At 41.8% G+C, this 25431-nt stretch overlaps 1 protein-coding gene across 3 annotated transcripts in view; it reads left to right on the top strand.

Annotated features, from left to right (window-relative positions):
• FAT3 (FAT atypical cadherin 3) overlaps positions 1 to 25431 on the top strand; it is a 669639-nt gene that overhangs the window by 139227 nt on the left and 504981 nt on the right. For all 3 annotated transcript variants that reach the window (XM_043579958.1, XM_043579957.1, XM_043579960.1), the window contains exon 2: positions 8114 to 11422. In XM_043579958.1, the coding sequence (XP_043435893.1) occupies positions 8131 to 11422 (3292 nt within the window). In that variant the 5' untranslated portion in view covers positions 8114 to 8130. The remainder of the gene's footprint in view (positions 1 to 8113; positions 11423 to 25431) is intronic.

Below are 25431 nucleotides of genomic sequence, written 5' to 3'. Positions count from 1 at the left end.
TATTTTGGACCTTACAAAAGACTCCAAGGAGTTCTAAATTAACCAATCTGTTTACCTTTGCTCAAAATGCATTTCCTAAACTGTTTTTTTTTTAGTTGCACACCTATTCACATGTCATGAAGTAATGTATCATGGGACACAGTTTGGGAAATGGTGGACCAGGTATTTACCCAGGGTCTGTGAGCTTTATAATCATAATTCCTGATTTGTCCAATGCTCATTTTGATCTTCTCCCTGGAGCATGTTGTGAAGTTACAGTGTATGCTGACCAGACACATTTCACTCCACATTGATCCAATTTTTGCCTTTTTCAAAGCATTTTGTTAGACAGATACTGCAAGAAGGAGATGAAATGAGGGAGCTAACTGTCCAGTATGTAATTTAAAGACACACGTAAGTAACTTTAATACAAGGAAGAAAGTGCCATCAGAGAGGTACAGTTAGGTAAAATACAGGCAAAGTTCAGAGCAGTGGTTCTCAGAGTATGGTTGTCCCGGGACCAGCATCTCCAGGGAACTTGCTACAATTAGAAATTCTTCACCAACTGGTCCATAAACTCTGAAGTGGAGCCTAGCCCTACCGTGATTCTGATGTTTGCTAAAGTTTAAGAAACACCACTTTAGAACTGGAGCTCACTTTTGAATGGGAATCTCTGGGATTGCTTCATAGAGTAGACAGCATTTTAGTTTCATCTAAGAAGATGAGTAAAATGTGTAGACATGAGCAAATAGAGACCTGTATTCTTGGAGGAGGACGATAGCAGTGAGTCACATTCACGGTAGAGACCTGAGGTCCAATTTAAGCTTTTTTACTGGCAAGCTGTGTGACCCTGTCCAAATCACTTAACCCCTCGCAGTGTGTTTCCTCCACTTTAAAACCAGGGTGTTGGACTAGACAATTTTATGACCCTTTTGACTGTAAAACTCAGTGAGTTTACATGGCCCTGGTTCCATATATCATGATATAATCTGAATAATGGCATGACATGCATTATTTGTGACCTGAATGCCTAGTATATGCTCTTCTGCACTCTCCAGCCACAATGGTTTGTGTTAAGAGAACTACAGAGTAAACATTTTTTCTTCTCTTCAGGCAGCCATTAGCATCAGCCAGAGAGTAAAACTTTATTCCCAAATGTGTCATACAGGCAGTCTATAACTGATTTCAGGAGCAAGGACCCAGAACATCAAGTAGTGCCATGAGGACGGTAATTTGAGCAGTGTCGGAATAGGCTGCTCTGGAAGACAGGGTTTAGCAGTATCTGGCTGTTCTGGGACTCGTCACAGCAAGGAGAAATGCTGCTAGAACTCCTCAGGAATTAAATGCCAGGTCTGAGGAGGAGCTCACTAATGCAGCTGTAGTTTCCTGACTTTTAAAATATACACGCAGGCATTGGATATGTTACAGAGCTGTGGCAACAGCCCTTGACCCGTGCCACCAGGCACAGGCCTTTTCTGGCACTGACCCCAACACAGGGTGGGAGTCTGGGGTCTGTGAAAGGGTGGCTTTCATATGAGGGTTGGGCTACCCCAGGGGTAGTCTCCCTCTTGACCCTTTATCCTTAACCCCGTTTTCATTTGTTTTCTGTTTTGTATCCCTGCTTCTGAACGCCTTAATAATTGTAATGTCAGTTAATGTTTATGGAGCATTTACTCTGTCTGAGACACTCTTGCAAGCCTGTTACATGACTGTGGAAACTCTTATAATCACTATTTTATTTTATTTTATTTTATTTTAATTTAATGTTTATTTATTTTTGAAAGACAGAGACACAGAGCATGGGCAGGGGAGGGGAAGAGAGAGAGGGAGACACAAAATCCAAAGCAGGCTCCAGGCTCTGTGCTGTTAGCACAGAGCCTGCTGTGGGGCTCAAACTCACGAACCGTGAGATCATGACCTGAGCTGAAGTCAGACGCTTAACTGAGTCACCCAGGTGCCCCAATTTTATTTTTTTAATGTTCATTTATTTTTGAGAGAGAGAGAGAGAGAGAGAGAGAGAGCATGAGTGAGGGAGGGCTGAGCGAGAGGGAGACATAGAATCTGAAACAGGCTGCAGGCTCCAGGCTCTGAGCTGTCTGCATGGAGCCCAAAGTGGGGCTCAGACCCACAAACCATGAGATCATGACCTGAGCCGAAGTTGGACACTTAACGACTGAGCCACCCAGGTGCCGCTATAGTCGATATTTTAAAGGTAAGGAAGCTGAGACTTAAAAAGGTTTAAGTATCACCCCAATGTGCCCCAGCAGTAAGTGACAAAGCCTGGATTCAAGTCCGGTTTCTCTGACCTTTGGGTCTACTATAGCAATCATTTGTTTTTAGTAAAGAAAAGACATCTTTACCTTTGATGTGGCTTTTGCTATTGGAAAAGAAAATGTCTGAGGAGATTGTAAACTCCTCCCCATCCCTATCTTGTGACTCACAGATTTTGTCTTCTCTAAAAACCGCCTTAGTTAATGATCTTAATAGCTAACCGTTGTATACTTAACCATGTGACGTGAACTGTTTTTTAGATGCTTTATATTTATTAACTCAAATCTTATTTGGTAGGCACTATCATTCTGATTTTAGGGTAGAAGAAACCGAGGCACAGAGAGGTTAAAGAACTTGCCCAACATTACACAGCTAGTAAATGGTAGAGCTGGGATTCAAACCCAGGCAGTCAGGTGTCAGAGTGTGTGCTCTGGACTCACCGTGCATACAGCCCTTGTGTGGGTGTCACGGGCTCTAACACAGATCATCTTCATGCAGGACGCAGTGAAGGGGAAGCCCGGCAGATACGGACTTTGCTCTTTGTTTTACAGCCCCTCCTAGCACATTTCCTAAGCACTATCTCTGTCTGCCAGTGAAACCCTTTCAAAGTATGTAAGATAAGAAGAGATGGAGTGAAAATAGAATGTTTTTGTAAGGTGCCTTTTCTGCTGTTCAGAAATCTCAGCTATTTAAGGAGGCCAGTTTAATGCTGGAGGAAAACAGCCTCACCAGGTGACCAAAGCAATCAGTGGCACGTGCTGAGTCAAGGCGCTCCCAGAGGCGTGGCCCTCGTAAGAGCTTTCTTGGCCCTTGGGGTCACTTGCATTTATTCACCCCTGGAAAGAAAAATCTGCATGCCCTTCCGAGTCTCGAGTCTCGGTGCTAAGATCCGCTCTCTCAGAGCTCACTGGGCAGGGGGGGCAGCACATCTGACTGCTCTGAAAAATAAATGTCTCCAAGATTGATGGCCTGATGATTTCTTTGGAGATGATATCAAAAAATATTGATTATGTTACTAAGTTGTACAAAATAGGCTCTGAGGTTGGGAACTAAGTGCTTTGTTTAAAATAATCCAGAAGCAGGATAAATCAATGTGCAGAGCATCTAAAATACCATAACTATCATATTGGCTTTGCAAATAGCTTGGCTTCAGTGTGGAAAGTGTACTATTTTTTTTGAAACAGCTTAACAGTTGTCTTAGCATGCTAAAAAAAAAAAAAAAAAAAAAAAAAAGCCAGAATCTTATTCTGGTGTTTACTTTGCAGAATTTTACAGAATCCCCCACTATCAGGCTTCATTTATTGTCTAAATCAATGGGTAAAACTGCAGGGTTTTGTTTTTTTTTTTAATGTTTATTTATTTCTTTTTGAGACAGAGAGCATGAGTGGGGGAGGGGCAAAGAGAGAGGGAGAGAGAGAGAATCCCAAGCAGGCTCCACTCTGTCTGAGCAGAGCCACACACGGGGCTTGATCCCACGAACTGTGAGATCATGACCTGAACTGAAATCAAGAGTTGGATGCTTAATTGACTGAGCCACCCAGGCTCCCCAGAAAACTGCAGGGTTTTTTAAAATCAGTTGGTGCCAGATAGGACTATTTTTTTTCCCCAAGACTAAAGATCCAAAACCTGATGACCCATTTTGGTTTCAACAACGGAATCTGACAAGCTTAGTCCTGCTCAGGTTTTTGGAGTTCAGTCCAGATTTATGCACGCAGTGATACTGTTCCACTTCAGTGTGGTTTGTAGTATTTCCTATTCACATTGAAGACCACTGATTCTATTTTATAAGGAAAACATTGCAGCAGTGTATTTTGCTGGAAGAAAAACTCAGTCTGCAAAAGTACCACTTTTCGAATAGTGAAATCGAATGATGTTTTTTTCATGTTATGACAGCATTCTGTGCTTTGAAGGATTTACCAGAATGGTTTGTAGAAGTAACTGTACCCCAGGGCACTTAAAGGTTTATTTACAGTTAACTACTTAGAGGAGGGAGTAGCACCAGGAAAATTAATAAGGTGTCAGAAGACAGCCATCGCTGCCATGTGATGATAAACCTCGTCACTAAGATTGTTACATAACTCAAAGAAAAACTAATTCAGTTGACACACGTTTCCATTTGGGATGAGTTCTGAACCTGGGAGTCCTGAGACCTGGTATGAGTGAATCTCTTCATCTTTCTGGGTCTTAGTGTCCTCATCTCTTAACTCAGGAGATCAAATCAGATGATCTTTAAGGCTTCTTTCAGTTCATATAATTTCTTGATTCTGTTTCCTGAGGTTAAGACCTGCATATTTTCTGGGATTTGGAAACGGACCATGATAAAGGCCTCTGGGCCTCTGGTTACATCAGTACCTTAGTGCTCTCTTTAGCAAACCAGTATGGTGCCCTCCTGCATGGCATGCACTATGCTGGGTGCTGTGAATAGATTGGTGCACAAATGCAGCTCCTCTCTTCAGTCAGGGTTTAAAATGGGGGTGGGGAGTGGACTAAGAAAAGTTGATTTGAGCTGAATTTACCATCAGGGCTGTTTTCTTCCCTGATGACCATGGAGTCCAGACTCCATGGGCAAAGCATCAGCAAAAGCTGTGCCCTTGGCACAGACCAGCGAGTGAGAGGTGAGGCAGAAACAGAATTTGTATTTCCCTGGAGATATTGGGAGTAACCCCAGTTTTCTAGTTTGCGAGACTATACGTGGCCTTAGATCATTCCCTAGAAGGGCCTTATCTCCTTCTGTTATGTCCCTAGTGAACCTAAAAATACCTCCCCTACTTTGGAGCGTTCTCCAATGATGAAATAGGGAGTCTATTGAGTGATATGGGGTATTAATAAAGCTTCTCCTGGTTTGTATCTGTGAGCCCTAAAGAGGGCTCTGTCACCCCAGGTGTCAGATGAGTGTGCCCCACGAAGAGGAAGCTCTAATCACACTGGTCCCAGGGGGCTCTCCATTTCTCCTGGGTACCACATTTGAGCCTTGTGCATCCAAGCCGCTGCTTCTCACTCTTAGCATGTGAACCATTTCCTAAGGACGACAGCCAAAGCCATTGCATGTGAAATTAACTTCTCTCCTTTTATAAAAAGTTATCTCGTCTTTCTACTTTTCATTTGTACCGTCTATTCTGCCCATGAAACCCCTGTATTAAACTGCACTCTTTCTACTTGCGACTCTATTTCCCGACTTGCTTCAGCAGATGATAGCAGCAAATCATATCTCATTCTCAGTCAGAACCAAGAAAATACATGCCAAGGAATTTGCTTTAGAGTCTTCTGTAAGGCAGGGTTGGAAAAAAAGAGATGAGAAAGCCTTGTGGGGGTCTGGGGAGGGCTTAGGTTCTAATCCAGACTCTGCTACCAGGAAAATGAAGTCGGATATTCTCATCTACTAAAAGGGTGTTATAACGTGTGCCTTGCCAACCCTGGGTAGGAAAGTGTTCTATAAACTACACAAATAATTTATAATAGTTTAAGATGTTAAATTTCTGTGGGCTATTTTTCAGCTGATAGCCAGCTGGTAATTGTAACTAGTTTAGAAAGGAGATAACCAAATAGAGTCGTTAGATGGGTTTCATGCTTTTTTATCAATGATGAATGGTGACTAGTTCAACAGATTTAAATTATGTCATAAGTGCTTCTAGAGGGCCTTAATTCTTGGTTACAGGTAACTTAGAGAGAATGATGATGTGATGGGGAAAAGCGTACATTTTAGGAGCAAGAAAAACCAGCGTTTGGGACCCTGCTCTGCTCCTTACCTGCTGGGAAACATTGATGGAGCCAGCGGTCCCACCGTGCAGGTTAACTTCTCTAACCTGCAGTTTCCTAACACGTAGGTGGGTAAAACCACTTAGGGCTGTTGTAAGGATTAAACACAACAAAGGGGAGATGCCGTATACAGTGCCTGAGTCAGAGAGTGGACAGAAGCGTTCGTTTCCCGTCCCCTCTTATCTCCACATTCCCTGCAGAGGAGAATGTGAGGGTCCCGCAGTGGCTGTTTCTTGGTGGAAGAACTCCAAATTGGGGGATTCTAGAAACCGGAGCTGTGAGAGTGTCAATAGACTTAGCTGTTCCTTGTTAAATTAGCCCTTTTATCCACCCTGTTTTAAATACTGGACAGATTTTATTGGTTAAAATAGGGAAGTGTTTTTATTTCTTAATCTATGTAGTCATGGGGCTGTGGCAACTATGAAAATTTAATAGTGACTGTTGAAATGAAGTGGAAGCAATTTTTAAAATTAGTTTTAAGAAATAAATCTCATATAATTTAGATTTTTCTGGCACTAAATCTTTCTTACCTCCTGTGTTCTGGGTAGCATGGTCCACACATGGCTATCACTCAGATTATGTACCTCCTTAGGGATTGTCATCTCTGCTTTCTTTATTCAGCCTCACGGTACTGGATTATGCATAAATCTTGATCAGTTTTGAAGTCAGCACAACAAAAGATGATAATGCCTTATAAGAATTCTTTTAAAAGTTCAGTTATAAAGGTAATTGTGTGACCATTGATGAGCAACATTAATTGGAAAAATATTAGAAAATACAAAAACCCCTAGCTCCCACAACTGAGTTAGTCCTTTTTATTTTTACTTCTTTAAAGTTTGTTTATTTTGAAAGAGAGAAAGAGCGTGAGCAGGGGAAGGGCAGAGAGAGGGAGAGAGAGAATCCCAAGCAGACTCTGCACTTAGTGTGGAGCCCGATTCGGGGCTCAGTCCCACGACCCTGGGATCATGACCTGAGCTGAGATCAAGAGTTGGGTGCTTAGCTGAGTCACCCACGTGTCTCAGTTCTTTTTAAATGTAAATTTGAAATTGTGCATTTAGATATTTAAGTAATAATAGAATCATAACCACACATACTGATTTTTAAAATGTTTTATTTATTTATTTTGAGAGAGAGAGAGAGAGTGAGAGCAAGGGGGGGGGGCGGAGAGAGAGGGAGAGAGAGAATCCCAGGCAAGCCCCCACTCTGCCAGCACAGAGCCTGACAAGGGGCTTTAACTCAAACCACGAGATTGTGACCTGAGCCAAAATCAAGAGTCAGACGCTTACTGACTGAGAAGCCCAGATACCCCCACATGAATTGTTTTATGATCTTTTTTTCCACTTAGCATTATATCTTACCATATTTGAAAATATACATTTTTAAAAGAATTATTTTTAGTAGCTGCGTAGTATTTCACTATATGAATGCACTAGAAACTATTTGATAAGCAGTTAGTGGCTTTTCAATCCCTTTGTCTTTTAAACTTTACTGTAATTTTTTATTATTTATTTATTTTGAGAGAGACAGGGAGACAGAGAGAGCATGTGTGAGTGGGAAAGGGCAGAGAGAGAGGGAGAGAGAGAATCTCAAGCAGGCTCCATGCTGTCAGCACAGAACGTGACATGGGGCTCAATCCCACGAAACATGAGATCATGACCTGAGCCGAAACCAAGAGTTGGAGCCACCCGGGCTCCCCTAAACTGTACTTTAAATGTACACTTGTCTATTTCCACTGGATAATTGCCTAGCAGGTAATTCTAAGTGACAGGTAAATGCATTTTTTAAGGCTTCTAGTACATTTCTCAATTAACCTTCGGAATGCAAGAAATCTTGTCCCAACGAACAATTGCGGCAACAGCGTAAAAGTGGGATTTAAAAACCCAAACAACATCAGGTTAAACCCTAGTGACTTTGAATTTCTTGCCATCTAGTACGATGAGGTTTCTGACTTTTTCTTGTATTGATGTTTTGGTAAAAAAAAAAAAAATTATAATGAAGTTTTTAAAAAGCACTGTTTCTTCACGGTGCATTCCTACACCTTCTCCCACTTTTCTGTAGGTTAATTTATCTTTTCTCTCTCTTTCTCCCCCCCCCCACCCCATTCCAGGATGGAGGTATGATACGATGGATATAACTATGGGATACTGTGTGGGTACACGGCCTCCTCCTTCTTGCCTCATTCTCCTGCTTCTCAAGCTTTTGGCCACAGTCTCCCAGGGGCTTCCGGGGACTGGGCCCCTGGGCTTCCACTTCACACACTCCGTTTACAATGCTACCGTGTATGAGAACTCAGCAGCACGGACCTACGTCCACAGCCAGGGTAGAATGGGCATCACCTTAATAGATCTGTCCTGGGATGTCAAATACAGAATTGTATCTGGAGACGAGGAAGGCTTCTTCAAAGCAGAGGAAGTCATCATTGCAGACTTCTGTTTCCTCAGAATAAGAACTAAAGGTGGCAATTCGGCCATATTGAATAGGGAAATTCAGGACAATTATTTATTGATAGTAAAAGGTTCTGTCAGAGGAGAGGATCTGGAAGCATGGACCAAAGTGAACATACAGGTTTTAGATATGAACGATCTGCGACCTTTGTTTTCACCCACAACATACTCTGTTACAATCGCAGAAAGCACACCTTTAAGGACTAGCGTTGCCCAGGTGACAGCAACAGATGCCGATATCGGCTCCAATGGAGAATTCTACTACTACTTTAAAAACAAAGTTGATCTCTTTTCAGTTCACCCCACAAGTGGCGTCATCTCTTTAAGCGGGCGGTTAAATTATGACGAAAAGAATAGGTATGACCTGGAAATTTTGGCTGTGGACCGGGGGATGAAGCTCTACGGAAACAACGGAGTGAGCAGTACTGCGAAGCTTTATGTTCACATTGAACGTATAAATGAACACGCCCCAACTATCCACGTGGTCACTCACGTTCCTTTCTCACTGGACAGAGAGCCGACATACGCTGTGGTGACAGTCGATGACCTTGATGAAGGGGCCAATGGAGAGATTGAGTCTGTTTCCATTGTCGCTGGGGATCCTTTAGATCAGTTCTTCCTGGCTAAGGAAGGCAAGTGGATGAATGAGTACAAGATTAAGGAGAGAAAGAAGGTTGACTGGGAGAGCTTTCCTTATGGCTACAATCTCACTCTTCAAGCAAAAGATAAGGGGTCACCTCAGAAATTTTCAGCAGTAAGGATAGTCCACATTGCCAACCCCCAAAGAGACAGTGTCCCAGTTAGATTTGAAAAAGAAATGTATGATGTGAGCATTAGTGAATTTTCCCCTCCTGGTGTTGTGGTTGCTATAGTAAAATTAAGTCCCGAACCGCTAGATGTGGAATACAAATTATCTCCTGGTGAGGATGCACAGTACTTCAAAATTAATCCTCGGTCAGGTCTGATTGTCACAGCACAGCCACTGAATACTGTTAAGAAGGAGGTTTATAAACTGGACGTGACAAACAAGGAAGGAGATTTAAAAGCACAAGTTACCATCGGCATAGAAGATGCGAATGACCACACCCCAGAATTTCAGCAGCCGCTGTATGATGCTTTTGTGAATGAAAGTGTTCCGGTGGGCACAAGCGTTCTGATGGTTTCAGCTTCTGATAAGGATAAAGGGGAAAATGGGTACATCACCTACAGTATTGCCAGTCTTAATCTGTTACCATTTGCCATTAACCAGTTTACAGGTGTTATTAGCACAACTGAAGAATTGGATTTTGAATCCTCTCCAGAAATTTACAGGTTCATCGTAAGAGCCTCTGACTGGGGTTCGCCATACCGCCATGAAAGTGAAGTCAATGTGACTATTCGAATAGGAAATGTCAATGACAACAGCCCTCTTTTTGAAAAAGTGGCTTGCCAGGGAGTTATTTCCTATGACTTTCCAGTTGGGGGTCACATCACAGCTGTCTCAGCAATTGATATTGATGAACTTGAACTTGTAAAGTACAAAATCATCTCCGGAAATGAACTTGGTTTCTTTTATTTAAACCCAGACTCTGGTGTTTTACAGCTTAAAAAGTCACTGATGAATTCTGGCATCAAAAATGGTAATTTTGCCCTCAGGATTACAGCAACCGATGGAGAGAATTTTGCGGACCCCATGTCTGTTAATATTTCAGTCCTGCATGGGAAGGTGTCTTCAAAGAGCTTCAGTTGCCGAGAAACTCGTGTGGCTCAGAAGCTGGCAGAGAAGCTACTCATTAAGGCAAAAGCAAATGGGAAACTGAATCTGGAAGATGGATTTCTCGACTTTTATTCAGTTAATAGGCAAGGGCCACATTTTGACAAGTCATTTCCTTCTGACGTGGCTGTGAAGGAGAATCTGCCCGTTGGTGCTAACATCCTGAAGATCAAAGCCTATGATGCCGACTCTGGCTTTAATGGAAAGGTGCTATTCACAATATCTGATGGGAATACGGATAGTTGCTTTAATATCGATATGGAGACTGGGCAACTTAAAGTCCTTCTGCCTATGGACCGAGAACACACAGACCTCTATCTCCTTAATATCACCATCTACGATTTAGGTAATCCACAAAAATCTTCATGGAGGTTGCTGACCATCAATGTGGAGGATGCTAATGACAATAGCCCAGTCTTTCTTCAGGACAGCTACTCAGTTAACATTCTTGAAAGTTCAAGTATTGGTACTGAGATTATTCAGGTGGAAGCCAGAGACAAAGACTTGGGTTCTAATGGTGAAGTGACTTATTCAGTCTTGACAGATACACAGCAGTTTGCTATCAACAGCTCAACTGGAATCATTTATGTAGCCGACCAATTGGACCGGGAATCTAAAGCAAACTACTCCTTAAAAATAGAAGCTAGAGACAAGGCAGAAAGTGGCCAGCAGCTGTTTTCGGTTGTCACTCTTAAGGTTTTTTTGGATGATGTCAATGACTGTTCCCCGGCTTTCATTCCCAGTAGCTATAGTGTGAAGGTTCTTGAAGATCTCCCTGTTGGCACTGTCATTGCTTGGCTGGAGACCCATGATCCAGATCTTGGGCTAGGGGGTCAAGTGCGCTATTCTTTGGTCAATGACTATAATGGGAGATTTGAAATAGATAAAGCCAGTGGTGCCATCCGCTTGAGCAAAGAGTTGGACTATGAAAAGCAGCAGTTCTACAACCTCACTGTTCGGGCCAAAGACAAAGGACGACCGGTCTCTCTGTCATCTGTTTCCTTTGTTGAGGTGGAGGTGGTGGATGTCAACGAAAACCTCCATACTCCCTACTTCCCAGACTTTGCTGTCGTTGGATCTGTAAAAGAAAACTCACGCATTGGAACAAGTGTACTGCAGGTGGCTGCCCAAGATGAGGACTCTGGGAGGGATGGAGAGATCCAGTACTCCATCAGGGATGGCAGTGGTCTTGGAAGGTTCAATATAGATGACGAGAGCGGTAAGTTTAATATTTTGTGCCACAAGTATTGTTTCACCTCTCACGAATTGTAACATTGGAGAAAAGAAGGAATATTCTCACACTGAAATAGAATGACAAATGAGGTTGCATTCGGTGCAGAGATGACACAAGTAAAAGCTTTATCTCAGAATGCATCGGTTTGTGAGAAGACACGTTTATACAGTGGTGCTAACCATGGTTTTCAATGGGAATCCCTGTGTTTTGTTTCTCTTGTTCTGCACTATTACCAGCTTATCTTTTGATAAGCGTAAGTAATTTTCACCTCTGTTGATTGCACTTCTGACCTTCACTAAATTAAAGGCCCTGATAAAGTAAATTACATTTGAATTGGCTTTAAATTAGAAGTGTGAAATGGATTTTCAGATGGATCTTATACACCAGTCTTTCCCTTTCTAGGAAAGCTTTGCTGGAGTGATATTGCAGTAGTTGCTTTCATGTTTCACAGGCACATCTGGCCTTTGAACGACAGGCATTCACACTGTGGATACTCAATTAATATATGGCAGTATGCTTCCGCCAGTGTTTTCGTGATCGGCTAGAGGGGGCATGTTGTGGATTTTGCTGATAAAAATTGATTTTAAGATTTTATTTGTAAGACTTGATTGTTGTATAGAGACATTTTAAAATATGGGGCAAATTTACCCCAATATTTTCATTGTCCCCCACCCATTATATTCACACACACACACACACACACACACACACACACACACACATTTTCTGTTCTTGTTATTGTCATTATTTATCTTTAAATGTACATGTGCCCGGACATGTGCATATGTGTGTGTGTTTCATGATTAGCACTGTGCATTTTCTAGTGTTCTTCAGATTGTAGTCATCTCATGACAGGGGTTGTGTCTTCTCTATTCTTGTGTAAATGGTAATATTAGCACTTCACAGCTTTCGGGGTACATTAATATATATTAACACACTGCAACACTCACTGGGTGCTTTGCTCCCAGTAAGGATAATGATGATGAAAACAGGTAGTGATGATGAAAACAGGTGTTATTATAGTGATAGAAAAAGAATTTGAGGAATTGTATTAAATATTGGATAGCAGTTGCAAAACTGAATGTACCATCACAAATTTAAACTGTGATTTTTATATACATGGACTGTAATTATGGCCAGTGTAAATTGTAAAATTGGTCTCCATAGCCGTAATGAAGGTAAATGTCAAGAAAATTGTGTTCTGATTTAGCCACACACTCTATTTTATTATATATCACTTTTCATTCCACTGGAATGTATTTTCATTTTTGAAATACAAAATGAGAAGGGAAGGGCAGTATCTTTACCGAGTGTCTACTTTGTAGTAATACTTTGCACTGCTACCAGTGACTTCATGGAATACTTAAGGTGGGCACAACATTTTATGAAGACTTTTATAGTAAGGTCTTATTTAATTCTCCCAACCGCCCCATGAGGTACAACTAATAATCATCAATTCATGAACTGATACGCAGAGAAGATAGATGATTTGGAGCCTCATTTCAAACTCAGCTCTAAGTAACTGCAGTATTCTATGCTATCTTCCATTTAAAGACATGTATGGACTTCCTCATGTTCCTAGATACACTTGAATTTGGTGTTGATCTAAAATCTATTTGGTAATAAGTGTTAAACTGTTTTCAAAGTCCTTACAGCCCTGGGTACATTGACTGATGGCACTGGCCCTTAGTCACCCTTTCTTTTTCAAAACTCTCAGTCTCATTGTTGGTGGCTCTCCAGTGAGAGAAGCTTATCGTTGGGACTCAGGTGGATGTGTGTAAGGTAGGTCAAACAGGAAGGCATCAGGTGGAATCATTAACCGCTGCTACCTAGAAGACTACATCAGCCACGTTGAGTTGTTTGTATTTGGAAGTTTCGTCTTGGTGTAGCTTGATGCAGGGAAGAGCAGCAGCAATATGGTGAGAGTAGCCTAGATTTTCCCTACTGGTACCATGTTATTTTGTTCTCATCTTGCGTGTGATTTCAGAAAATACATGTATTGTTTCATCTGATGACATAACTTCCCTTGTAATTCTTGACTCCAAGAGTTTGGTATCCTTTGTCTCTACTTAAAATAAACAAACAAACAAAAACAACAACTCACTGCTCTGACTTTGTTCCATTAGATTCTGGATTGTATAAAATAAATTTTGCCATGGATGATAATATCGCTACTTATATTTTGACATTGCTTTGTTACTTAAAATGCTCTCACTGGTAAACATTATCCCCTTTGGGTGAAGGACTAGCTAAATGAGTTGTGGGAGGTCACAGACCCGTTAGTAGGATATAGATGGACCTAGAACCCACTTGTCTCCTCTGGCCTAACTTGGTGTTCCTTTCTTTGCATTCCTACACATTCTGATTTACTTCCCCAGAGAATTTTTAATTTTTAAAACTATTGCAGCAGTTTTTATTTATTTATTAACAAAATTTTTTTAATGTTTATTTTTGAGAGACAGAGACAGAGCATGAGCAGGGGAGGGGCAGAGAGAGCAAGAGAGACACAGAATCCGAAGCAGGCTCCAGGCTGTCAGCACACAGCCTGACGCGGGGCTTGAACTCACAAACTGCGAGATCATGACCTGAGCCAAAGTCGGACGCTTAACTGACTGAGCCACCCAGGTGCCCCTATTGTAGCAGTTTTTTACCCCCTTTACGGATTTTCCCCCTCTCTTAGAAAGTATAACTGTGTTTTTCTTTCTGTTATAGAAAAAAATACATTATGGGACTGGGTGTTGAAATTTTTTATGAATTTCAGAATTTCCATGTAATAATATCCTTAACCATCTTACTTTCTCCCCTCTCCCCTTCTGTTTATTTTAAAATGCAAGCCCAGAAAACTGACGAGGAGTGATTGCCAGGACATGTGCCAGAGGGATGCTGGGGTTGAGGAGAATTTTGGCCAATGTATGTCCAACAGAAGTCATCACCATGGTGCTGTTGGGTTTGCATTACCGTTGAGGCTTCCATCAGCTCTTTGCCTCCAAGTGCTAAAAATCACAGCCTGCACTCCTGGCAGAATGAATGGCTGTTTAGCCCTGCAGCTGTTACTGAGTCTCAAGTCCAGACTCTATTGTCTTCCTTTGGTCCTTTTGGCATGGAGTGGGCTAAACTTGTTTGGGTTTTTGTCTTTCAAGAACCTTTAAGTTAGCTGCCAAAGGTTATTTAATGGCTTGCATTGTCTAGTGGTTCTCAAACTTAGGAGTGCACATGAATCAGCTGGAGAATTTGGTAACAAATACAGATTCCTGGGCCCTTTCCCCCAAGATTCCGATTCAGTAGGTGTGGGGTAGTAGCCCAGGGATCTTCATTTAAGCCCTCCAAGCATTCCTTCTATAGGTGCCTTGGAAACCCTACCCTGCATTTACTTGGACTCCTTAGAGACTGTCTCCCAGATTGTATCTTTTCTGCAAAATCTTTTTCTGTATTCTTTTGAAAGGCAGGAAATTGAGCTCATATTTTAGATAAATTTCCTTCTAGTCAAGTTTTACAATCTGAATAAATCTTCTATTATTCATTAGTGGTGATAGTTTTCTGAATGCCTTCCCGATGGATCAAAAATCTATTTCTGTGCTTCGGTAATTGCTGTGCTCCTGTTTTGTGAAACTGCATATGCCGGGATTAGTTGATCCATTTAGTAGTTTTATGTTCTTGACTTTTTTTTTTTTTTTTTTTTTTTTGGTGCTCAGCGAACAAAACCATACCTTTGAAATTTTTTTACCACGCACAGGCATTTAATAAATGTTTAATAATGTTCACAGTAAATGGATTAACTGGGAGGCCCCCAGCTACAGTGGATTTGATCACAATTTAAATTACTAGTCTGGAAGATGCAATTTAATCATTTTTCCTTCACAAAGAATGCATTCTTATTCTTTGACACAACAGGAATTCATATTCTTGACGACTCAGAAGTTTTAGAAGGTTTAGAAAGAGCACATTGTATTTTTTTTCAACTGTGATTTTCTATTAGATTCTTTTGTAAGCTGCAAACTAGAGCAATGATTTCATTGTTTTATTTATCTGAGGTTAAGGAAATATTTTAATTGGGATCAACACTTTCTAGTTCAGTGCATTAGTCATGGATGATTGGGGAGATATTTTTGCCGTCCATTATTGCTCATTATATATATATTTTTTCATTTACCAAGTATCTATTATGTGCCGGCATGATGCTAGGGGCTTTGTGGGTGCTGTTTCTAATTGTCACAGGAATCCAGCAAGGTGGGGGTTCATGAGACTTATTCAGTCAGGGTGACATATCTAGGAGTTTGTCAGAGCTGGGACTGGCAGGCTCTAAATCTCTTGTGAGCTCCTCTCTTTGCCACATTAGCATGCTAGAGTAACTTTGTTAAGCATGCGTATTAGGTTTTTTTGTATTAGTTCTGTGTAACAAACAACCACAGAATCTAATGGTTTCTGGAAACAGACAGCTCTTCTCCTTGCTCCCAAGTCTGACAGAACAGTTGAAGTAGCAACTGTGGTTTGAATTCTAGCCTGCCCCACATGCCTGCTGATGCCAGCACCCGGGTGAAGGAGTACCCACATTGTCTGGGATGTGCTGTTTTCCTCAGGGTGGAGGTCAGGGCTCAGGAGGGCTGTTGGAAGCTTGTGGTGCCTCTTCAAGCCGCTGCTCAAAACTGACCCACATTCTGGTAGCCGAAGCAGGCCATGGGGCCAGGCTTGACACTGGGGTGGGGCACAGAATGTTTCTTTTACGGAGGAATGGAGAGGAGGGAAGAATTACTACATACCAATGCAGCCTGCATCCTGGCATGAGATACAGCAGTTCTCACCACTGTCTCATAATCTAACATTAATCATGTGCTTACTTATGTGTAAGGACAAGGACAGGCACCTAGTGACACAGAGCTACAAGTGTAAGACTTCGGTCTTCTGTGGTGGGAAGTTTCCCAGGCCATCCGAGAGATCAGAATGCAGCTGCAGGTGGTGATGCTGGTGGCCATGGCCGCAGTGGTTGATATTTACTGAGCATCGTCTATGTGCCAACTTCTGTGCAGAATGCTTTATGATACTCCTGTCTCGTTCAGCCATGCCACGAGGTAGGCACAGTTGTTTCCTTATTTTCATACATCTGGTGTCTTAGGAGAGGGAGCTCACGTGCACAACACATGTGCATCTATATTTACCTTTCTTTAATTTGAAACTCCAGCCAGCATTTCTCCAATGTATGTGAGCATAGAATGCTCTCTTTATTCCAAATGTTTGCATAGAATCGGCTGAGGCTTAGGAAACCTAATGTGTGGTTGGATTCAATCGGACACCCAAAAGAAGCTTCTCACACTTCTCGAACACTGTAAAGTTAATTATCATTTATTCCAGCAGTAAGTAAACATAACTTTGTAATTGCCTTCTGTGTCTGTACTAGCTGTCTCCCATTTACCTCTCCAGACCCATTTTCCACCCTTCTTTCTGCTTTGTGTCCAGGTGCCTCAGTTCCTTGGCCAGTGGGCTCTTTGTTCCCTGACATCTGTTGGTTCTGCCCCTGGGAACGTAGAGAAGAAGAGAGTCAGGGCAGGGGATATATCCCTCTGATTCTTTCTACCCCGGCCACTGTGGCCTGGCTGCATCTCTGTTGGGGGTAGACACAGCTCCCTGCTGTTCCTGACCCTAGAGACCGCATCATTGCCCCTAAACCCTGCCCACACCTTGGTAAATAGTCTGTTTACTAAACGCTTCCCAATTACCCTGTTGGAGTGTGTGCCTTCTGTTCTCTGTTAGGACCCTGACTGCTGCAATATTTTTTTAATGTAAAGATTTCTAAAACAGATTGTAAATTTAAAAATATTTCCGAGGCTGGTGCTTTCCAGCAAATCCTGTCCACCCCGGTTTCTGCGGTGCTGTGTGTCGGCACATTCCACCGGAGGCCTGGAGAAACGGTAGAGAGAGAGTAATTACCAACCGCTTTCATTTTGCGAGGAGAGAAAGTGAAACCAGAGGACTTCGGGTCCCCATCTAGTTATGCTTTCCATCTATTGTCTACAATGAGCAGACGGTTTTTGCTTTGCTGAAGACCATCTCCCAACAGACAGAGGAAGAAGGGATATGGCTGGATGGTGTGCTACCAGGATCTTTCAGGCTCTCAAATGTTGTGATGCTGTACCTTGATCTTCTCCAGTGAGAAGGACACATTTCCTGGTGGCCCAGGGAAGAATAATACAATACCGTAATAGGGTAATACAACTGAGTAGCTTTTGTTTACTTAGTTCAACTGAAGGGTTGTTGGCCAGCACCAGTGCTGAGCCCAGTACTCTTTTATCTCTAGTCTCTAATCATCAGATAGTCCACAGGGGGTGAATGAAAACTGGGAAGGAGAAAATCTGTGTTGTGTGAAAAATGAGGAGCTTTTTGTCACTGAAGAAACCATTAGCCCTAGCCCACGTATTTATTTTTTTTTATTTATTTATTTTTTAATATTTTTTTTTCAACGTTTATTTATTTTTGGGACAGAGAGAGACAGAGCATGAACGGGGGAGGGGCAGAGAGAGAGGGAGACACAGAATCGGAAACAGGCTCCAGGCTCTGAGCCATCAGCCCAGAGCCCGACACGGGGCTCGAACTCACGGACCGCGAGATTGTGACCTGGCTGAAGTCGGACGCTTAACCGACTGCGCCACCCAGGCGCCCCTTTTATTTATTTATTTTTATATATATGAAATTTATTGTCAAATTGGTTTCCATACAACACCCAGTGCTCATCCCAAAAGGTGCCCTCCTCAATACCCATCACGCACCCTCTCCTCCCTCCCACCCCCCATCAACCCTCAGTTTGTTCTCAGTTTTTAACAGTCTCTTATGCTTTGGCTCTCTCCCACTCTAACCTTTTTTTTTTTTTTTTTCCTTCCCCTCCCCCATGGAGCCCACATTTTTAAAGGGGTGGGTAATTCCCATAGTAGCATGTCTCTTACATGATGTAATAAAATATAAGCTTCCTTTTTCTTACATTCAGAGGTGCCAGAAATCCTATTTTATCTTCTGGATGGCTGTTAATCTTTCCAGCTTCTTTCCCCCAAACTTGCCTGTTAACTCCTCTTTGACAAGCTGAGCAGTAATATGGATGTTATTTGCTGACTTTGGTGCAATTCCTGATCATTCCAGACCAAATGGCATTCTCCATCCTCATTCTTTTTTCAAGGCGATATTTTTACCTCCACCCACCAAAATCTAAAGAGATTCCCTGAATTCTGGCCCAAGCTTGCCCTGAAAATTTCCCCTTGGGATCAGAGCAAGCAAAGGAGGGAATGAAGTTATAATCTGTGACAGCAGAAACTTTTCTTGGCTCTGGAGTTGTAACCTCAGCTCTAGACTTTTGATCATAATTATTTAAGAGAAAAAAAATGTTTCCCGGAGGATCCCTGAAGACTGTGCAACATTCAGATGAACTTAGTAGCTATCATATAAGCCAGGTGGGAGAGAGGATTAGAAGCTTCTGGAAAATAATGAACAGCATGTTTTTATGACTCTTTTCAGCAGGGGCCTTCTTCTTGACCTTTTCTTAACTGTTGGCTGAAGGCAATTTAGGTTTTAATGGAGGATTGTTGGTCCAAATCTGTAATTATGTCTGTGTTGCATATCAAGTTTGAGCTGCTGTTATTCCTGGGCAACTAGTAAATGATAAAAATAATGACCATGATGAAGAGGAAATACAAATAGTGTGGCAAACCAATGACCTGAAAATCTGTGTGGTTCTTTTCTCTGAAATTGGTCTTCCTTTTATATCAATAATGGAAGTTTTCAGTGGCTTACCTGGCCCTTCATGTCAGGGTCCCCAGCGCCAAGTGATGCTGAATTATTTTTATTTTTATTTATTTATTTTTAAAATTTTTAAATGTTTATTTATTCTTGAGAGAGAGTGAGACAGAGAGACAGAGCATGAGTAGGGGAGGGGCAGAGCAAGAGAGGGACACAGAATCCAAAGCAGGCTCCAGGCTCTGAGTTGTCAGCACAGAGCCCGATGTGGGGCTCGAACCCACAAACCATGATATCATGACCTGAGTCGAAGTTGGACGCTTAAGCAACTAAGCCATCCAGGTGCCCCTTATTTTTATTTCTTAAATTAACAGAGAGTAAAACTTGAGACGCCTGGTAAGCAGAGGTTACGAAAACTATCAAACGATGACTTCATCTATTAGTGGTTCTGATTTCAGATAGCTTGCGTTTCATATCAGTCTTCTGAAAATGTTTTTTGCAGATGTTTTGTATGCACGTGAAAGATACTTTCATTTATCATTACATTTGGAAGAATTATAGAGTTTGATAAATATTTATGTGGTGCCACTACATTCATAATGTTTCATTGAAAAGAAAATGAAATGAAAACGAAAATGGGCTGTAGTCTGTATTTTTAGCTCACCAGTTTTTCTGAAAGCATGTCTTATCGACAGACAGAATCTACAAAGAGTTCTGTGTAGGATTCAATTCAATTTATATTAAATTCTGGGCACCGGTATATGACTTACTGAATATAATAGGAGTCTCCAATTTTCTCTTTGGACGTTGGAGGATTTAGTGGCTCCTCTAGGGCCACTCTTTGTGATTAAATTCACATTTTCATTTGCATAACATAGTTAATATTCTAGTTGCTTTTAAAAAGCAGTATGGTGGTGAGAATAATACTGAGCTAAAATAGCGTATGGATATGAAATGTCTTGAGTCAGAGTGAATAAAAGTGGGAGCAATTAAGCTAAAAAATTGAGGTGTACAAACACACACGCAAAGATACTATGGTAAAAACATAAAGCCTTTGTGGTTCACCCCCAATATCTATAAAATACAGCTTAAACAACTTTTATAGTTTTTTTTTTCTCCACTTGCTTCCTTAAAAATCTGCCTTTTCCCCGTTTCCCTTCTTCCTTTTTTCTTGCCACCTGTTTTTTTTCCCTCATTCCTACATTTGTAGTTCCCTGATTCCCTGTGGGCACTGGTGCTTTGCACTCGAAAAGGATGCTGAGATGATTAAGTCAAGGGCTAGCTGTACAGACAGAAAAGCATGTAATTGCAGACCGTGTGATGCGTAAGTGACACAAAGTAAGTGAGTGCCTTGTGCTAGCCATCCATCATGTTTATTGTGGCCTCAGCATCACCCTTTGGCATTGTGGGATGATTTTTACAAATTCCAATTGGAGACAAGACAGAATGAGAGATAACCAGAGCATTACAGTGAGAGTTGATGATGATATATAAGCAAGGCTTAATTGTCAAGGAATGCCTGACCCCAGAAACGGATCCAGGTTTTGTAAGGCTTGAAGTACCTACCTTGTATCATTTGTTGGTTGCCTGCTTTGAGAAAAAATATAAACATTCATGACTATAAAATTACTGCATTTGTTTGAACCGAGGAAAGAAGTCACATCAGCTCTTAAGTTTAAAACTCAACAAATACCACAAATGTCACAAAACTCGGAAAAATAATATTATATTTTGTTGATTAAACTCCTGACATACCTCTCTGATACTTCCTTTCCCCTACATTTTTTGGTTGCATGTTTGGCTTGATTGCCTCTTCATGGGCTAACAGTTCTGTAATTGTTTCTATAGAAAGTGAAGAAAGATTATTTAGTTTTCCTCCAGTGCTAGTTGATTGAAATTTGTTTTTTATTGTTGAGAGTTTAGACATGTTACTCTGTGGTCATGACTTGTTACTGGTAATGCTATGTAAATTTTCTACGTTGGTGTCAAATTTGAAAAAAAAAATCTCGATCAAGTTTCTTTTTCGTATGAGCTATAACAGACACATTTGCTGTTAATACTGCTACATGTCTGTGCTCGGTAAACAAAGAGTCCAGTAATTTCCATTTCTGGGAATCTAATCAACAAAAGAAAAAGATCATGGTGTGTTTATAATTTGTGTGCTGCATTTCAGGAGAGAATTCTCATTATGACTCTGTAGGCAAGAACCAAATATTCCAGTTACAAGCATACATATCTAATGACTGGGGAATTTTCCACAAGCTAGCTCTGGCTCCATACATTTGAGCTTGGTTTCTCCTCCCCCCACCGGAATTGTAGTCCCAATTCTGCCCACCACAAGACGTGTTCATATAGTGATGCAAGTTCTAGTCCTTCATGTCCGTGCTAGACTGCCAGGTCTCTTGGTTCAGTAGGTGGTAGGAGTGTTTTTGGAAGCCATTCCTGCACTGGACGGCTAGCGACAATTTATCTATAGCTGGGACTGATGGGGAACCACATAAATGTATGCCACTGAATGCAAACCTAATGTATCTTTAACTCCATTTTCTCTTATGCCTGCAGCCACTCTCCTTGATGATGCAGAATGTAATAGAGGAGTTGGAGGGGAAAGAGAAAGAAATTTTAAATTGTTGTGGTTAAAATATATTACTTTTGCAAAAAATGAATAAAAATGTATAGCCATGTGAATATTGCTAGGGTCCTCCCTGGGGCTTAAGGTTTGCCTCAGATAGCTACATGTTAAATGAGCATCTGCCTAACAATGCTGGTAAATGAACATTTTTCTGAAAGAAGTAAATCTTCAAGGTCAATGGAGGGAGTGACTGAGCTGGACCAGGCTGCAAAGGCTAGTCCTGACTTGAAGATTGGTGCCAGTGACACCCGGGCCAGGTTTAAGGTCTTTATCCCTCTTGGCTATTATTGAGGCAGTAGATAGACCACGCAAAGGATATAAGATCAAGGTTGCATGTGAGTGGATCTGGTTCCCTGGTGTGTCCCAGTATCTCAAGGAAGTGCTCTGGAAGTTCTGTAGCCAAAACAGCCCTTGAAGAGTAAGAAATCTGCAAGGTCAAGAAGTTTAGAGTCTTGGGCTCACTGCCTTTTTGGAACAGTTGGCTGGCGAGACAATTGCATTGTTCCTTGGGCCTACTCTGTTTCATAACACACGTTTGGGAATTGAATAGTAAGATACATCGGGATCCGGAAACAAATGAAAGGGGCCTCTGAGACCTGTCCTAGCAACTGTTGGAGTTCTTTCATTTAGACTCATTATCTATACCCTAAAAGCATGACTTGGAGGTTTCCCCTAAATCACGAGGGATTTTGCTGAGCCATAATGTCCACATCATTATTAAAATTGATTATGGATCATCAAATTTATGACTGTTATAATGTATACATTGGTAGCATATCTCACAAGTGGATAATTTTCATCCCCATGGCCTGCTGACTTTGGTAGTATGCTTCTGATTTCATTGACTAGAACGTTGATAAAGCCCTGCAATTATTTAAAAAACACATTGACTTAATGTCAGTTTTGATAAGGAATTCTATACTTGGGATATCATATCAGACTTGAGGCAGTATGAGGCCCTGAGATCCTGAATGAGTTCATGGAAATGGAACACAAAGTTAAAAGTTTTCTCCTAAAAATCCACCCTTGCCCTCATGCATATCCTACAGCTCTCCCCAGATCTGGGCAGTGGTTCATGTATTTCTTTCTCAACCCTTGAGGATACTTCTAAAGGAGTGTTTACCACATGGTTAAACTGAATGAGCTTGGAGGGTTGCCTGGGTGCCTCAGTCGGTTGAGCACTTGACTCTTGATTTTGACTCAGGTCATGATCCCAGGGTTGTAGGACTGAGCCCTGTGTCAGAGTCCATACTGAGCATAGATGAGCATGGAGCCTATTTGAGATTCTCTCTTTCTCTGTCTCTCTCTCAAATAAAAACAAAACAAAACCCATGAAATTGGAAATGAAAACACAGTGATATGTTTTTGGACAACAACTTCATAAAACATTGTTGTAGTTGCTAAAAGTGTAGGTATAGTCTTATTTGTAAGTGGTTTTAGCCTAGAGGGCAAATAATCAGAATTGGAGTGAGTGAGAATTCCATTTATAATGACTAAATTCTTGTGTTTCTTAAGTAGGATAGTGTAGGCACTCAAGGGTGCTAATGCTAGGTCAGAATTCTGTATTCCACAGTCATACAGCATGACTGCAAAACATATAATAATACCTTGCTAATTAAGAACTTCAGAATTTGGTAGGATACACTCAAGAACTAGGATGTAAGCAAAAAAAAAAAAATTGCTGTTGGGGACCTTGTAAATAGCCTATTGAAAAATAATTTGCACTGACATACCTGAACTCCTGTTTTTTGCCCAGACCTTATTTACTTTTACTTTGCACATAATTCTAATAAGCTAGACTTCCTGATATCTATCCTACTGTATTTTAGAAATTGCAAGGGGGATATTGCTGTAGAAAGGCTTAATAACAACAGTGAGAAGTAACCCTGGTAATCAGACAACAAGAGAAATAAGTAGCTAACCCCTATTGTGTGTTTGTTATATGCTACCCATTAAAGAAGTGTTAACTCATTTACTTTTCACAAGGATTCCATGAGGTGGGTACTCTCGCTATCCACATCTTACAGATGAGGAATCAAAAGCTTGATTTTAAATGACTGTCTGAGTTTTCCCAGCCCTGGTAGAGCTGGGATTTAAATGAGGCAGGCCAGTACCAGAGTCTGAGCTCTTAATCACTACACTTCAGACACTCTCTGGATAAACAGCCCTAAGTGTCTCCTTAAGGGCTGAAACCCAGAGGGAGCCCTTCGCTTCATTACTATGCGGTGTAATAGTTGATCATTACTGAATAGCCCCAGTCATTGTAGAGGCCCCGGTTCCCTAGAAAACAGACCCTGGGGCGAAAGTTACAGTGGAAGCTAATGTTTTATTAAGGGTGCAATCCCAAGGGAACACGGGTGCTTGTGGAAAAGGAAGCCAGGTCTGAAGGAAGGGACACCAAATATAAATTGGTACGTTATTAAATTGGTTACAGCTTCCCAACAACATCCAGCACGTTTCTCAGTCTCCCCGTGTGTGTCCAGGGAGGCAACATAGAACTTTTGCATCTTGGACCGCTCGGCCTGGGCTTGGAGGGGAGGACAAGCGGTTCTTCTGTTGTCTCTTTCCCATTTTTGACCTCTTACGGATCAGCTTCACCACCTGGGCATTAAGTCCTCAGCTCTTCTGGGTTGTGCTTGGTGTGCCTGGGCAGCTGGGGGAGCTGTGTTTGTTGGCAGGTCTCCCTTACCAGTCAGTGCCTTGGGGGAGCTCATTTCTCTGGTGTAGTAGTGGGAGTTCCTGTCAGGAGGCTAGGGAACAAGTGGGGGCCTGGAGGGTGGTAGAGAATCACCACCCGAGCTGAGTGAATCTCTGAGTGAATCTCGGCACCATGCAAATTGGGCTCAGGCAGCGAAGTTCAGTGCGTTTGGAAGTTTTCATCAAAACAACACGTAAGCAGAACAAAACTCAACCCATAAGATTGTGATGGCTACCTGGGCACATGCTCTTAGAACATGCAACCACACGGAAGGATACATTTCCCAAAGGCTCTGATTTGTCAAGGCATTACGACTCCCGTTTCTCTGGACCCTGGCGTGTTTAGATCTACAAGGGAAAAGTGCCAGCACTTTGTATTCTTCTATTGATGTGGGCAAAACATCTTTTTAGTATCTCTCCTTTCTTGGGAGCATGTGTGTGACAGCTGAGTGCTATTCTTTCAAATGTGTCTGCATGAATTCATGGGCTGGAAGTGCAGAGGGAGGCAGAGAGGGAACCAGATGTGGGAGATTTCTGAATTTTGTCTGCTGAACTGAGTGTCCTGTCTTCATTCCTCGTCACAGTGTAATGATCACCTTCTTTATCCTCCTCATCAGCATCACCACCATCATCGAGTCCTTATGGAGAGTCTTTCTGCTAGATAGATACTCTGCAGGCTGTCTCACATACTTGAGCTCACTCAATCCTCACATTAAACTTATGAGGCAGGTACTCTTACTATCGCAGATTTATGGATATGGGAACTGAAGTTTAGAGAGGTTGAATAACTTGCCCGATTGCACAGAGCTAGGAAGTAACAGAGCCAAAACTTCAGCTCATGTTGTCTGACTCCACAGCCCTTGTGCTTGTCCTGACACTGCTCCTGTGGTCTGCATGTCTAGGCCCTCCTAGAAAAATGCCACCCTCACCCCGCTCAGTGCATCCCATTTTC

This window comes from Prionailurus bengalensis, chromosome D1, assembly GCF_016509475.1.
Source record: "Prionailurus bengalensis isolate Pbe53 chromosome D1, Fcat_Pben_1.1_paternal_pri, whole genome shotgun sequence".
In the NCBI taxonomy this organism is placed as follows: domain Eukaryota; kingdom Metazoa; phylum Chordata; class Mammalia; order Carnivora; family Felidae; genus Prionailurus; species Prionailurus bengalensis.
Note: the sequence above shows the minus strand (reverse complement) of the source record. Positions and strands in the feature narration are given on the sequence as shown.